Source organism: Chelmon rostratus, chromosome 8 (genome assembly GCF_017976325.1).
Source record: "Chelmon rostratus isolate fCheRos1 chromosome 8, fCheRos1.pri, whole genome shotgun sequence".
NCBI lineage: Eukaryota > Metazoa > Chordata > Actinopteri > Chaetodontiformes > Chaetodontidae > Chelmon > Chelmon rostratus.
This window is the reverse complement of record NC_055665.1, coordinates 20487839-20504109: the sequence shown is the minus strand read 5'-3', so window position 1 is coordinate 20504109 and position 16271 is coordinate 20487839. Positions and strand designations below refer to the sequence as shown.

Sequence of the window (16271 nt, the reverse complement as noted above, 5' to 3'; positions counted from 1 at the left end):
TGGATCACATCAGCCCTCCCTGCTGTCTAGTTCCATATTCTTGTGAACTGTTTTGGATCTGCTACTCGGTCCTTCATTGTTTTCCACTGTGACCAGCACTTCAATGTATGATGCAATGACATCTGTGGTCTTACAGCTTGACATCTCACTGAGCCAAGCAGTCAGAGTTGGTTGCAGATTTCATGATGTTTTATCTGATGTCTGCACCAGGGCCATGTAAGGCGTTGGTATTGCTCTTATCTCAAATTCCACATAGATGGACAATTAGATACAGTGTGGTCTATATTTGACTATACTATACTTACATACTCTCTGGTTATATATTTTTCTTGGACATCATAACCAGTGCTAAAGTAGTCAACGAGGAATAGACATAGCTGACAGAGGAGAGTGAGAGGAAAAAACTGAGAGCTGACCCTCATTTGACACTGAGTTATGAGCTGCTGTCATCACGTCTTGACAGAAGTTTCTGCTTGTGCCTTTAATCTGAGTGTGGGTGAGAGCTGTACTGCTGGTTTCTATGGTGATATAGCATACAAATATTTTGCTTGCAGCCTCTTCGTATGAGAAAGGTCTGCGCTTGTGTTTAAAATTGCATGGACACTGTACAAACAGGAACTCACAACTCTAGAATTAGCTGAATGATTTAAACCATAGCAGCGCTGGAAGAGGGGTAACATTTCCCAACTACTTATTTTCCACTTTTAACTGCAGCGTCACTGTTCCTCCTGTCTGTTTGCTTGCAGAGGCTCTTGTTTTTATCTGGCTTTCCTCGGCTGCACCTAACCCGCCCTCCCTGTTTGTATCTGTGTGTTTGGGTGGCCAGAGAGAGTGATGAAAAGGAGCCTCTCACTGCAGGGGTTGCTGTGGTCAAAAAAGGCTGCTGCTGAGGAGGAGGAAGAGGATGAGGATGAGGATGAGGATGACAATAAATACCCGTCTTTGCTACTTTGTCAGCCTTCTGTGTTCACTGACCGACCATGTAGGCCGCTTTGTCCAAAGTTGCACAAGGGTGACGGTTTAGTGGATTAGTATTTTCCGAGAAATCTCCCCTTTTCTTGCTGTGTCTCACAGCAAGGAATAATTAAGTGTTGGAGGTCAGCGTCTGTGTCTGGAATAAACAGAAAAGAATGAAACGTTTCACGTACAGCAGGATTAGCTTGCAAAGTGTATGGCTGACAGCCAGTTGTCTGCTCTGATTGTAGGATGTTTCAATGCGAAATAACAGTGGTGCACATCAATGCCGTGTGTTCATATTGTGCATTTTCTAAATGTTTAATCATGTCCCGCGTCGCTCAGCTAGCTGCTGAAACCTGTACAGGCCTACACATTCCTGTTAAATCACATTTGGAGCACTTTGACCTAAACACTAATCACATTTTTTACTTTGATTACTGGAATTCCCCCATTTACCAAAACATGCCGGTTGACTCTCGGACTAAAATAAATACAAAGACACACACTTAATGACAGTGTTATTGATAAAAGGGCTCAGTAAGGAGCAGAGAGTAAATGCGGGCCATGTATGTACAAGTGTGTGCGTGTTCGTACAGGAAAGAGTGTGTTTAGAGCCCAGGGAGACACACACACACACACAAACAAACACACACTCGCAGCGAAACAGGGAGATCGTTGTGCAGCCAGCCAGTGTGCCAGGTGAAGGGACGATGTAGGAAAGCAGAGTTAGATGTTGAATATATTTAGTAATTACAAACTGCCTTTGAAAACCACCAATGGAGATTCTGAATCGTAGAAAACTCAGAAATTTGTAACCGACTGCTGAACATGACAGATTTCTTTCACTTGGCATTTTGCTTTTCGCTTGTCTTGGATTTCATAACCATGTCTATATTTGTTCCAAGCATACTGCACATCTTGTATGAATCCTAATGCCTGTAAAATATGCACCCGCCCACACAAACTGAGTGGGTGCTTCTACAAAGGGTAATACGGTAGATGTGCTGCATATTTACAGACATCCCCCTGGAACAGGAGAGGCTCAGTGGAGGCTTGCCCAATATCCTCACAGCAGCCCACTCACAAGAGAGGGAGGGAAGGAGATACGAAGAGAGAGAGAGAGAGAGAGAGAGAGATCATCCTACTCTCTAATGCTGCATTTGACTTTTTCTTTTTCCTCACGCTGGACTTCACACTTTCTCTCCCTGGAGCTTCAGCGACATAGGTGCTGCAGGATTACTTTTACTTGCAAATATAGGTCGAACAGCTTTTTAGGATTTACATAGACATTTAATGTCAGTTGTCGTACCTGTGGAGATGCTGTGAGGGAATATTTCAAGTCGGAATCCCAGAGGGTTGATATATGGCCAACATGGCCCGTGGAATTGAGTCCTTAGTGTCTCTAAACCCATTTTGCTCCATGGATTCAGCCCACAGAGGAAACGCTGACAACTGCAAATTCTGGCTGCTGGACCTGGGTAGGTGTCCTAGATCATCTGTGACACATGAGGAACGACATAATGTGAAGGATGCGAGTTTCTTTGTTCTTGTGCTAATGTGAACACACAATATTTCTACATCGTGGTGGGTTTTCTAGAGAAAACACTTGTTCTGTTATTGTATTCTGTCCCAGAGTTAGATACGGAAACGGTAAAGTGCCTTTAAATCTGGAAATTCTGCCTTTTTATGCTGCACAGTGGAAACTGACGAAGTAGAGAAAGAGAAATGACATAAGTGACAAATTGCTCGAGTTGTGCTGTCTCAGTGCTGGTTCATCATGTTCAAGATGTAAAGAAAATCTAGTGATATAATCAGAGTTGGGCTGCTCTGCATGACATAAAGGTGTAGTTTTTGTTCTCAAAACAGGCAGAGTCAAAAAGTTGTGTTACTGATACGATTACTGTGCAAGAGACAGCAGCAGTTCTACAGTTGTTTTCTTTTTTGACCGCTTGTCTTTGTTTGTTCTATATTCTACATTTTCAAATGGGTTTAACGCAGAGGGCATTCACTAATCAAGCGTGGATTATGCTGTGGCATTATGGCAGTGAAAGTAATTTGGTGAATGCACTGTTATGTGATGAGATATTAAATCTACTGAAATCACATTGACAAGATAATATCTTTGGGTCAGGCTGGTGCTGCACAGATGGGCAGAGGGTGTTATTGTAGGGAGAAAAGAGCTTCTCACATCCCGAACCTTTTTTGTTGAATGTTTTCACAGTTATCTGCTGTATACAGTCTAATGAAGCCAGAAACGCCATAATATCAGACATGTTTTACCAGAATATGAAGCGGGTGGTCTCTAAACTCTCCCATATCTCCCATCCCAACTCAACGCCCTCCGTAACTATGGCTGTTGGTGGCAAACCCTCTCCAGCATTGTCCGCATTTTTACAGATCAGCTAGCCGAACCCCCTGAGGCTTTCCCACATGCTGCAGCTCCACCCCCTAAAAGCTTGTCCTGTGGAAGATAAGACCACACGAAAGATGCTCCCCTGGTGACACCTCTGGAATCCCGGGCATGCTTCTGTGGAGCAGCGCAGACGTTCTGGATCACTCCCCTCCCTCCTATTCTGAGACAAGGGCACACACAGTTGTAAATCTGGCATGTCCTTTGCAGTAGCATGAATGAGCAGTGGCTGAGTTATGGTAGGGTGTCGGTAGCTTGCGGATAAATTAGCAAATATCTGAAGATGCAGTGTAGAGCATTTGGTGGACTCTTGGTGGGTCTCAGGAATATACAGCCCACAGAGTTAAACAAAGAGGATGTTATTATAATGGTGTTAATTACAAATCTGATATGCCGTTGTATGTTTAGTATCAGTGCTAGCTGTTATATGTTTTAGCAGATGGAGGCAGTCGATTTTTTTAAGTTTAATGTATATATTGTACATGCATGTGCAATACAGCATATATATGTACTGTACATGCATGCTTATGGATTTTCTGTGTACAAACAGGCAGTTTGTGTACCCTGTACAAAAAACTACTTCTACACGAAGATATACAAGTGTATGACCCCAATAATCATCTCAGTCGTCTCAGCAGTCTGATGCTCAAATTAGTCTACTGAGGAATTAACCAGGAAGTGAATGAGACGCCCTGGATTCAGAATTGCTCCAGAGACAGAGAAGCCGGTTTACTAATTGAGTCAGAGTCTACTACCAATTTATACAGTATATATTTAATATATGTTGTACAGCTAGCCAGACGGGAGTGATGGGACTAGATATGATTTCCAGTTTCCACCTTTGTTTTCGGCCTAGTAATGAAAATGAAAGAAAAAGCTCAGAATTCTATGACTGTTAACTGGAGGAATTAGTCTAATTCCATGAGGAGGGCAAACTCTTAGTTAGAGTCACCCCTGCAAAAAAAAACTGCGTCCCCCGTTTTTGTTTCCCATGAGCGCGAGCCTGACCAGCTGTTCCTGAGGTGTCTCCGCAATGAAAGACACCCTGCAGGACAGAGGGCAAAGGTCGCGCCCTCCGTGTGTGTGTCTGTGTGTCTCAAGGGTTATTTTCTACTGAGGAGGAATGTGTCAAGGCTGCTGATGTTTCATCCATTTACACCTCTGTTAACACGACCGCTTCAGTCTAATCGGAGCATGTAGATAGTGCCAAATGCTTATCTAACTGTCCATGTGTGAACGTTTTAGCCATGATACATAAAAGACAGAAGGGAGATTTCCTCAGTTTTTTAACCAAAAGCATCACATTATCCAGAGTTCAACTATGGCTGAAGCGATGTTTGATATTTATGCCCGTTCACTTACATTTCTTAATTAACAGATGCATCACTACTGGAGCTTATCCTCTGCTCATTTGTAATATTTCAATGTTATTGAATTCTGATTTTTTTTAATTGACAACTTCAGGACCACAAAAGTAATGCTCTCAGTTTACATTTTGTGTGTATTGGAATGACATTCAAAGGGAGAAAAGTAATTGTTTCTCACCTGAAACCCATTTGGTCTGAATTGACAGCAGTGAACAGCCTGTGATGTATGAGCTGAGGCGAGCTTGCTAACAGCATGCTTACATGTTAGGTCGTGACCCTAGGTTGTCTCTGCTCTGTTTGCTCTGTTTGAGTCTGGACTCCTGTGTCTGGTCCCCTTGGTTTGTTCCCTTTAAATGCACAAGTTTGCAACTCGTGTGATACATTATGTACGCAAGTATGTGTAGGTCGTGGGTGGTGTTGTCTGTCGGTTATAATAAAAATAGCAGGAAGGGGCCTGGTTTACTTTAGAAAACAACAGTTTGTGATGCTCAAGTATGTATTTACAGTTATTTAGCCAAAATATACATGAGTTGAAAACCTGAATACATCAGGTCAGCACCTGTACTTTCTGATTTTAGTATAAATAATGGGTCAAATGTACTGCTGCTATCTACTGAAGAAACAATGCACAGCACTCATAAAGGAAGGTTTCATTAGTCCTTAGAGACCAACAAGAGTAAATGCAAAGGTAGTCTGTGTCATCAGAGTTAGAGCCTTAAATAGGCTCCATGTTTGTACCATGACTAAAACTTTCCAGGGCAGTATCATAACGATAAGTTGTGACTCTGGTTTTCATTTGGTGCTGTAGGGGAGATGGTGGAGGCAGGTAAATCACACAGATACCCTAAAATCTATACTAAACACTAAGGTTGCATGTAATGTTTTGTGCCAACAAAAAGGATTATCTTCCATCAAATAGCCCTTAAGCAAGACGGACAAACCCTCCACAGCTCTTATCTTTAAATAAATCCCTTTTTAGGTGGAATTTATAGATCTTCAGAGCAGTTCTCTGAGAGATGGAACAGTATCCTTCTGACTTCTGTCTGGTGAAAAACAAAATTGCAGGATAAAAACAGGATAAAAAGATGTGCTCTCGCCTGCTCTGCCTCGACATGTTCATTGTTATTGGCCTGACTCACTGCTAAGAAAATGTTGCATGAGGCAGCTTAAGCACTGCAGAATCAGTTAAAGATGAGGACTATCATTGCTGCAGCAGGTCGCTGAAGATATCTCCACATTACATGTGCTTTGTCAGAGTGAGATGGTGAGAGGAGTCCCAGAGGTGATGGCTTTAGAGACTTAACAGTGCCGGTTGCGGGAGATGCTTGTTGTTCTGGGAACTGTGCTTCCCTCTTCCCTTGCATGCAATGTGAGAAACACATGCTTCGTATCAACGGAGCGCAGTAAAAATGAGTCTCCCAGAGGGTGAATGACTGACACGCATGTTCACATGCAGATGCTTTCATTCAGGCTGTGTTAAAGTGTCCGAAGAGGAAAGGCAGAATTTCCACACTGCCATTCATAAGAGCCGTTCACCGTAGTCACATAGTTTCATCTATAGGAGATCCCTCTTAATAATTTGAATTGTGGAAGGCTGAAACCTGACTCTCTCGAACCTTTTACTCTTAGTTGAGCTTCTGCACAGTATCTAAAAATATCCAGAATTTTAGACTTGGATTCTGAGTTTAATATTTCTCAAAAACATTTAAGTGAGTTCATTGTGTCTGTTCTGTCTTTGGCTTAACAACTGACGACATGATGTGATGCAACTGGAGGAGTCAACTCCAGCCTCCATAGAGACACACTTGTTTTTGCTAAACTGCACAATGAGAACATCTTCTCCTGAGATCTTCCTGCACCAAGAAAGAGCTGTGTGAATCAACTTATATACAGCTCTGATCAGCTTTGCATTAAACATTAGTTAGGAGTGTATTCAGAAGCTTTGATGAGAAATGTTCCAGTGGGGTTTTTTGGCAGATTTTAAGGCGTATTCTCCTTATCCATCATTGGCAAACTTCTTTGTCGTATCTGGGGAGTTTTTTTTGGTTTTTGTTCGCTCTCGTTCTGGCAGTAGAGTCAGAAATACTCTTAAATCAGGCTGTTAGCTTTTGTTAAACTGTGAATGTTTTACAGGAGGTGAAGGGTCTCAGGGAATGCTGTTTGTTGTCAGAGTTGGGGTCAGGTTGCACATTGTGACAGCCCACAAAGGAATCCAACCTCCTCAGTCAGATCGCTTGGTGATTTTATTGCCTAGCACGCGGCAGCATTTGTGATGATGGGAAAGAAAACGAGGGAATGTCCGGGCAATGCAGGAGAAAGAGGGTCAGGTTAAAGACAGGAAGGAGAACAGGAGAGAGCGAGGAGACAGGTGAGGCAGACAGGTGGATGTGTGTTTGAAGTATTCAGACAAAGCCTCGAGCATCCCTTTATCCAGTATTATTTTCTCATCGCTCTACAAGTCGAAGAAGAGCTATCCTCCTACAGATTCCCCAAGGAGCTGCCATCACTGTGAGGAGGAGGCCAGCCTGCCTACTGCACATAACACATGCAAACACTGTACAAATGCACAGTCGTTATCATATAACCGCTCTTTACCCAGTGTTCTCTCACTATGCAAAATCACATATGCATACATGGTGACTATAGTGTTGTTTGTGGTTTGTCACATCGAAAAACGCTTTTTAAGGGTTTGGTACTCATTGAGTATGTGGTTTAATATGTACAGTAAATACAGCTTCAATACTGAAATAATATAGCTTTGATTTTTGGTGAGAAAACCCCTCTCTCTACATTTGGATCATGGGTTATGTCTCTATATCAACCATCTCTTTCTTTTCCCCCCCTTAGACACCTTGTCTGTATCCAGTAACGACGCCCTACAGCCAGGCTCCAGCCAAACCTTGGGTCCTCACAGCTCGCCAGGCCCCAAACGTCCGGGGAACACTTTAAGGAAGTGGCTGACCAGCCCCGTACGGCGGCTCAGCTCCGGCAAAGCGGACGGCCACGTCAAGAAGCTCGCCCACAAGCACAAGAAGAACCGCGACGGCACAAGGAAGAACATGGACACTATGCACGGCTCGCAGAAGGACTCGGACGACAGCGCCGCCACGCCGCAGGACGAGACACTGGAGGAAGTAAGAAGCAGTGGATCGCTGACCCTGTCAGAACGTTCAAAGACATAGTTTTGGTTCTGGTCTATCAGCTGACAATCATCTGTCTCCTTCTCGCTCTCTCCAGCGTATGCGTAATGAGGGGCTGAGCAGTGGTACCCTGTCCAAGTCTTCCTCTTCAGGCATGCAGAGCTGCGGCGAGGAGGAAGGAGAAGAGGGGGCTGACGCTGTCCCTCTACCTCCCCCTATGGCCATCCAGCAACACAGCCTGCTGCAGCCTGACTCCCAAGACGACAAGGTGGGTTACGTAGGGCCGTCTAAATACATGTAGACACATACTATGCATGGTCACAGACAATGGCATGCAGAAAACACAATGCACAACACCACCGCAGACAAAAAAGGCTTGTGTTTTGCACGCAAGCGTAACCACAACAGAACAGACTGATGTGTTTTTGTGCTTTAGTTTAAATGGCCAGACATGCTTTTGCTTCATCAGCAATATGGTGGCACACGAATCCAAACCAAAAAATCTGTTTTGTTCTTTTAGAAAGGAAATTCTGTTTTATCCACATTAATCTTTATTTAAGCAGCCAGATGTTTGTCTGTGGTTTCGTATAGAGGTGCTGAAATATCACGCAGAGTTTACAGTCACACAACTAAACTTTTACTTTGCCACTAATAACTTTTCTTTTTTTTTTTCCTTTTCTTTTTTTTAATGGCTGCATGTTCCTTCCTTCAGCATTACGTTGATTTCTGTTCTGCTTCTCTTCTCTCCCAGTTTCCCTATCTCTCCATGTAAAACCACTTCATCATCTCCACTTTGCATCCTTCATTGATTAACTTTTTTCTTGCCTTTTTGTTCTCTTTCTTTCACCGACTAAATGTCATTCCCTTCGGAGTGTAATTCCTCTACTGTTGCTGAAGTGAATACTCCATTCACATGTTGCTGCAGTGGCGAGGTGTTTGTGGGACTAAATGGTGAATTCCCATTAAGTCTGGTTTTGAACGGGGGATCCTTTTAAAACATTGCCTGCCACTATGCCTCAGAGGCAAACTTTCTCTCCAATGGAGTATTAAGCAACACTGTTTGCTGTATATAAGTTGTCTACCAATCATGGTGCTCATGTTTGAAGAGCAGTCCAATCCCAGAGCATCCCCTTGACCTAAACCCACCTCATAACCTCTGTTTCCCTGAGACCAGCCTGTGATTGGCTTCAACTTGGCCCCCAATTAACCCTTTTATTAGGGAGATCACACCCACCAAGTCCATATTTGGACATGTGGAATATCGGGGTCCAAACTCAACAATGGTGAGCCTGATCACATACACAGTAGCAGCCATTGAGAATGTATGACTCCTGTATGCATGCAGCACCGCCAAGTTTTCCGTTTGTCATGTTTTGCACCTTAACCGTAACTTTCTTTCTTCCCCCCGTCCATTTTCTCTCTCTTTTTCAGTCGGCATCTCGTCTGTCCGCTCGTCCCAACAGTTCAGAGACGCCCAGCGCAGCTGAACTGGTCAGTGCCATCGAGGAGCTGGTGAAGAGCAAGATGGTGAGATAGAAATCATACACAAAACTCACAAGTACACGCCAATGTGGCACATTTGTGCACAGAACAAATCCTGGTAGTTTTGCGTACGAGCATGCACACACTGTTTTTTGTGGTGTTGTTGACAGAGAATGGCATCATGGCCTACTAGTCATCTGTCAGGACTGTGACTCACTATGCCAGCTGTCCACTGTTTGAACAAATGGGCACCGCACTCTGGCCAATATCTCCAGCACATACACATGCCCACTGGCCTGCATGCACCACAGTACAGATGCATGCTAAAGTAAAGACAGCACAGTTTCCTCTGGGGTCATACAGCTGGATTTTGATCCCTGTTGAACATGCTTTGGAACATATATGATCACACACTGTAAATGCTCTTTCAGCCTCTGTTTTTTAAGCTCTCCACCGCTTCATTTTCTGTCCTCCTCTCTCAGTCACTGGAGGATCGTCCCAGTTCTCTGTCAGTAGAGCAGGGCGACAGCAGCTCTCCCTCCCTCAACCCCTCCGACAACTCCCTCCTCTCCTCCTCCTCACCCATCGATGAGGTGGACGAGCGCAAGTCTGGCTTCCTGAAGAGAAGACAGTGAGTTATAAGCCCGTGTCTTGTTAGTGTTTTGATAAACAAAAACTGCTTGAGTTCAATCAGTTAATCACGTCTGTCTTCATTTGTGCGCTTATATGGAACATTTCTGATGCTCATCCACAGCTGAGTGCATTACATTTGTATTACATGGTGACAATTTCTGTTTTGTGTCTCTCAGTTATGTGCTTCTGGAGCTGGTGGAGACTGAGAGGGACTACGTCAGAGACCTGGGATCAGTGGTGGAGGTAAAGAAATAAGAATAAACGGACATTAAAATATGTTAATATAAGCTTTCAGAGATCAGTCTTTGATCTCTGTTTGCTATATGTTTTACAAATGAGTCGGCTTTCCTCCCCCCAGGGCTACATGAGCAGAATGAAAGAGGAAGGAGTTCCAGATGACATGAGAGGAAAAGACAAGATCGTCTTTGGAAACATCCATCAGATCTATGACTGGCACAAAGAGTATGCTGGCAGCTTTCTTCAGTTAACACGCCTCATAAATTCCACTGCAAATAAAAAAAAAATGTTGTGTTATCTGCCCCGGCATGAAGACAGACAACATAAACTAAAGAACAGTCAGAACGGCATTCCGTGGCAGGTTAAATCATGTGTCTCTCTTTTGATTGGTCCGCAGTTTTTTCCTGGGAGAGCTTGAGAAGTGTTTGGAGGATCCTGACAGGCTGGCCCCTCTATTCGTCAAACAGGTGAGAAATGTATCCACCTTTGTTTTGCATTACAGTTTTTGTCGAAGGTGAATCATGAAATTCATTTTATTGAATTGACTAGAAAGTGAGGAAGTGATGTTTTCCAAGCTGTCATATTTTTCTCACTTCTAAAAGCTACCTTTTCTCTCTGGTTTGGTTCCAATTGCAGGAGCGGAGGCTACACATGTACATCGTGTACTGCCAGAACAAACCTAAATCTGAGCACATTGTGTCAGAGTATATCGACACTTACTTTGAAGTAAGATCGTTAAACCATTTTACACCTACAGGATGATCTCTGTTTTGTCTTGTCCAGGTGATTAGTATTTCCTAGAGTTCATTATATTTTTGTCTTTCTTCAGGACCTAAAGCAGCGATTGGGCCACAGATTGCAAATCACTGACCTACTAATCAAACCTGTCCAGCGTATAATGAAGTACCAGCTACTGCTGAAGGTAAATCCAAAATCGGCTACATTTGGGCTATAGTAAAGTACTCCTCATATAATACATGTATAATACATTTTAAATCCTCCACAGGATCTTTTCAAAATTTCTAAGAAGGCTGGAGTGGATACGACCGAGCTGGAGGTAATGTGTTTCAGCTCAAACTTTCCTAAAGTGATGATGTACAATAATCTATTGTGTTTGCCGCTGTGTGACTACCTGAGCCACACGTGACTCACATTCACTAGTTATTTTTTTAATTGACTCACATGCAAGCAGTTTGTGTCTTTAAGCCTTTTTTACTCTCATGTTGTACAATAGAAAGCTGTGGAAGTGATGTGTGTGGTCCCCAAGCGCTGCAATGACATGATGAATGTTGGGCGCCTTCAAGGTTTCGAGGTAAGACTGCTCTTCATCCTTTCAGATGTTTGTGTCCATCTGTATGTGTGTGCTTGGACAACTATGCTAAATTCAATCAGGCAACAATGCAAATTGTTTATACCCTGGAGAAATGTGATTTTATCCATCTGCCACTAGATGTCAGTGTTCACTCACTTTTAAAGATATGCATTGAGCGCTGTAGGGAGTTAGTGTGGTATTAATTGCTTTTGTTTTGTTTGTTCCAAATAAAACTGGTAGAAATACTTGGAAAAAATGCTCTCCTCCACCTTCCCTCTCTTTCCTCTGATTTCCTTTCCCTCTGTCCTCTTTTCTTCAGGGTAAAATTGTGGCACAGGGCAGATTACTCCTCCAAGACACCTTCATGGTGTCAGACCAGGATGGAGGACTTCTGTCCAGGATGAAAGAGAGGAGGGTCTTCTTGTTTGAGCAGATTGTCATCTTCAGTGAGCCCCTGGACAAAAAGAAAGGCTTCTCTACTCCTGGCTACCTCTTTAAGAACAGCATCAAGGTTAGTGAAGCTCAATAAAATCACAGCTACTGTCAGAGCCCCTGACTAATGATACAAATATATTATGTTCATGCACTCATAATTGTAATGTGCTTTCTCAATCAAGAAGCCAATATCAAACTCATTTTACAAATGTCCCCTCGCCATTTTCTTCTCTCTTTCTCCTTTCCACTTCAGGTGAGCTGGTTGGGTTTAGAAGAAAATGCGGATGACCCCTGCAAGTTCACCCTCACCTCCAGATCATCTAGTGGCAACCTGGAGAGGTACACCCTCCATTCAACAAGTCCTGGAGTCAGTCAAGTCTGGGTCCACCAGGTCAGCCAGATACTGGAGAACCAGCGTAATTTCCTCAATGGTAAGGAAATTATTTGCAACGTTTCACCAAAATGATGCTGCAGTACCTCCTTTGGTGGAAATGTGCATAAGTAGCATTTGAGAGTTTGACTTTAAAGGATTGTCCTCCACATTTTTCAACATTTGGAACTAAATAATCTCTAGTTTTCATTAAGGTTTCTAATGCAATTTGTGACATGAGTCAAATCTTGCGCCTCTCCCGCAGCTCTGACATCCCCCATAGAGTACCAGAGGAACCACGTGGGTGGTGGCGGGCCGGGCGGTCCACCCAGCAGTAGCAGCAGTAGTGCAGGCCTGCCAGGAGGCAGCAGCGCCAACAGTACCTCCAGCTTGGGAGGGGGAGGTGGCGGCGGTGGCTCTGGAGGATCAGGGAGCGGCTCCTCCTCTCTGTGCGGCCCTCGCTCCCGACCCTCCCGCATCCCCCAGCCATCCTCACGCCTCCCCCAGCCCGTCCACCACCACCACCCCCCGGGCCCTGAGGGGCCCGACAGATCAGCAGGTATGTGGTCACCCTGCCACCCTCAGTCCCTCCCCTCTAACCCCTACTCAGACAGCACCACAAATGGAGAGCTGTTAGCCTCAGAGGTCCCTAAGATGAGGAGGCTGGAGAGTCCTCATGGAAGTAACAGTAATAACAGTAACAGGCCTTCAGACAGCATGGAGGGCAGTGTCAGACCGGGTCTGGGGAGCTATGAAGAAACCCAGAAACATCAAGGAGCTGGTATACCACAGATGGCCGTGGCCCCTCTGAATTTGCCCCTAAAAAGCCCACGAGTTGGGACAGTTTCTCCTCTGATTTCACCCCAGTCCCCCGGAGGAGGAAAGGAAGCATTTGTCCCCTCCAGCCCAGCTCATAAAAGCAACGCTTTCTGGGCTATGGTCCCTGCTATGCCTCCCTCTCCCGCCAGCCGGCCTGGTTCCTTCTCCTACCCCAGCGACAGTGGTGGCGGAGGGGACTCATTGGGCAGAGGAAGCCATGGCACGCCCTCTCATCATCACCGCCACTCCACCCACAGTAAGGACATAGACCGCATGAGCACCTGCTCCTCCACCAGCGAACAGTCCATACACTCCACCCAGAGCAACGGGGTAAGATGCCAAGTCAAGGCCCAGGCTTCAGTGAGGCCTAAGGCTACTCACTAGTCACTAACCCTGCCCTCACTGGCTGGCTGTCAGTCAGTCACCCTGCCGCTGGCTCTGAGAATGGCTTGTACATGCAACGACTACTACACTGGAGATTAACGGCTATCTGAGTGCACTAACTTCACCGACAGTGTGTGTGAGAGAGAGCTCTCCCAGAATGTACTAACAGTGTGGATCTGACTCATAGAGCAACTGTTGTTTCTGCTTTATTAGACACTATCTCCGAGCTTCAGTATGTGTTTGCTTCTCAACTGCAGCAGATAAACACTAACAGTTCACAAATGATTTCAAAGCACCATTTCTCTTTGATCTTTTTCGCGGGAATGTTCCCTTGCGATAATCAGTCATCACTGGTCAGAACTTTGTCACGGATGAGGAGCTCTTCCACATATACCTCCTTTCCCCTTTAGCCTGTAAGCTGCTTAGCCTGAACGTTACAATGGTGCGACTCTACCGGCTACTGTTTGCTTCACTTCAACCTGCTCTGTCTCTCTTCAAGCTCTTAGTGTCCTCTTCTGAGAACTTTTTTTTTTTTTTACCTCCCACAAACTTCCTTATTTCAGCATCTCTGACGTGAGGATCATAACTTCTGCTTCACAACTTCTCAGAACATAACTTCTGTTTTTCTATAGTGACTTGTCACTCATCACAGTTGACATAAATGATCGTTTTAACCATTCCTCTGCAAGATGAATAAAGTGCAATGCTTCCTTTGCTGCATGCATCAGGCGTATTAGCGAGGTCATTTGTGTGTGTAATCAAATCATGCATTTGATTGGTGTGAAGCTATTGATACACTTGTATGTGTGTGTGCATACGTGTATTTTAATGTGTGTATATCTATGAATGCGTTGGTTTGTGCGCCAGCGCTGTCTGGCGTGTGTTTGACTCTAAAATTTTGCAATCTTTTCCTCCGACAGAGTGAAAGCAGTAGCAGCAGCAGCGTGTCCACCATGTTGGTGACCCAGGACTATGTGGCGGTGAAGGAGGATGAGATCAGTGTGCTGCAGGGTGAGGTAGTCCAAATGCTAGCCAGCAACCAGCAAAACATGTTCCTGGTGTACCGGGCAGCCAATGAGCACTGCCCTGCGGCTGAGGGCTGGATCCCTGGCTACGTATTAGGACATACGTCATCCTCCATCACACCCGAACTCCCTGAAGGAACCATCAAGTAAGACTATGAGACAAAACAAGCGTGTGCAAATGTCAGAATTCATCATGATTTTGCAAAAACACAAAGAAACTTGTTTTTTTTTCCTTTCTGCTCGTGTTTGCTTTAGAAAATCATTATCATGGCACACAGCACTCCGTATCCGCCGAAAGTCTGAGAAAAGAGACAAGGAGGGCAGGAAGATGGAGAACGGCTACCGCAAGTCTCAGGATGGCCTGGCCAACAAAGTCTCTGTCAAGGTAGAGAGTGTGAAGAAGAAGAACTTTTCCAAAAGTAAAATTTTATTTGCTCTGTCTCACTTTGCGTTTTGATCTGGGCAACAAATCAATTTTTTTTCCCTTCCGTTTTCATTACAGCTTCTGAACCCCAACTTCATTCATGATGGTATGTACACATTGTTGCTTTTGACTATAAAGTGGATGTGTGTGTGTGTGTGTGTGTGTGTGTGTGTGTGTGTGTGTGTGTGTGTGTGTGTGTGAGTGTGTGTGTGTAAAAAAAGAATGCATAAACCTTACTAATCTATATGTTTGAATTAGACATATTTGAAATGTCCACAGTCCACTACAGCATCCCTTTCTCTCCAGCTCCTCCAGAGTTCCTCATCCCCCTCAGTGATGTAGCATGTGAGAGCGGCGACAGCGTTACTCTGAGGTGCAAAGTGTGTGGTCGGCCCCGGGCCACCGTCACCTGGCGGGGACCCGACAACACCGTTCTGAGCAACAACGGACACTACAGCATCACTTACAGGTGACTGCATGAATTAGTTTGATGATTGGTTCGATTAGTTTTATCACGTTGAAAGAGCGAGCCCAAGTAGCAGTCTTTGTGATGCAGACTGCACAGACTGTCGGGTCAGATGATGGCTCATTTGTCCATCCTTCTCTCTTTTTACAGTGAGACGGAGGAGGCAACCCTTCGTGTCCTGGGAGTGTCTGTAGAGGACAGTGGTGTCTACACCTGTGTCGCCACAAATGTAGCAGGCTCTGTCACCTCCTCAGCCAACCTCAGAGTCTCAGGTGAGAGTCCTGTCGTGGTATAAACCCTGCAACTATTCGTTTGCCAGTGAGCCACCTGGATTTGTTCTGTATAGCTTAATTATTGGCTACATGGGGGTGCTGGGAGGAGTTTAGAACAGCTAAAACTGTACACATTGTACTTCCTTTTAAATTAACCAGCCAGGATACACTTTATATTAAGGTTCACCATTAACTAGTTGCTTCTTAGCATACATTTGAGTAGCATATTGGCTCTTTATTAGTCACTATAAAGTACTTCTTAACGCCTTATTCTGGGGGTTAGGGTTATTATGATTCATGTACAACAACTTCTTTTGTTATATTAAGCAGTAATTAGGAAGTTATTGTAGGAAAACTAAATGGCCTGCTAATTGCAGAATATAGTCATGCAGAAAAAGGCATTAATAATATATTTATATATCATTAATGCCTTATTTATAAAAAAAAATGTAATTATAAAAACTAATAAAGAGCCAATAGCTACTAATATACATGCCAAGGAGCAACTAGTTAATGGTGAATATATCATATAAACTGT

At 44.3% G+C, this 16271-nt stretch overlaps 1 protein-coding gene across 3 annotated transcripts in view; it reads left to right on the top strand.

The window, feature by feature from the left end:
* triob (trio Rho guanine nucleotide exchange factor b) overlaps positions 1–16271 on the top strand; it is a 70159-nt gene that overhangs the window by 46828 nt on the left and 7060 nt on the right. For all 3 annotated transcript variants that reach the window (XM_041943351.1, XM_041943352.1, XM_041943350.1), the window contains exons 36-54: positions 7582–7868; positions 7972–8142; positions 9306–9401; positions 9839–9987; positions 10166–10232; positions 10348–10451; positions 10624–10693; positions 10863–10952; positions 11056–11148; positions 11233–11283; positions 11461–11538; positions 11858–12049; positions 12227–12404; positions 12609–13492; positions 14467–14717; positions 14827–14956; positions 15074–15101; positions 15302–15464; positions 15612–15733. In XM_041943351.1, coding sequence (XP_041799285.1) covers positions 7582–7868; positions 7972–8142; positions 9306–9401; positions 9839–9987; positions 10166–10232; positions 10348–10451; positions 10624–10693; positions 10863–10952; positions 11056–11148; positions 11233–11283; positions 11461–11538; positions 11858–12049; positions 12227–12404; positions 12609–13492; positions 14467–14717; positions 14827–14956; positions 15074–15101; positions 15302–15464; positions 15612–15733 — 3204 coding nt within the window. The remainder of the gene's footprint in view (positions 1–7581; positions 7869–7971; positions 8143–9305; positions 9402–9838; positions 9988–10165; positions 10233–10347; positions 10452–10623; positions 10694–10862; positions 10953–11055; positions 11149–11232; positions 11284–11460; positions 11539–11857; positions 12050–12226; positions 12405–12608; positions 13493–14466; positions 14718–14826; positions 14957–15073; positions 15102–15301; positions 15465–15611; positions 15734–16271) is intronic.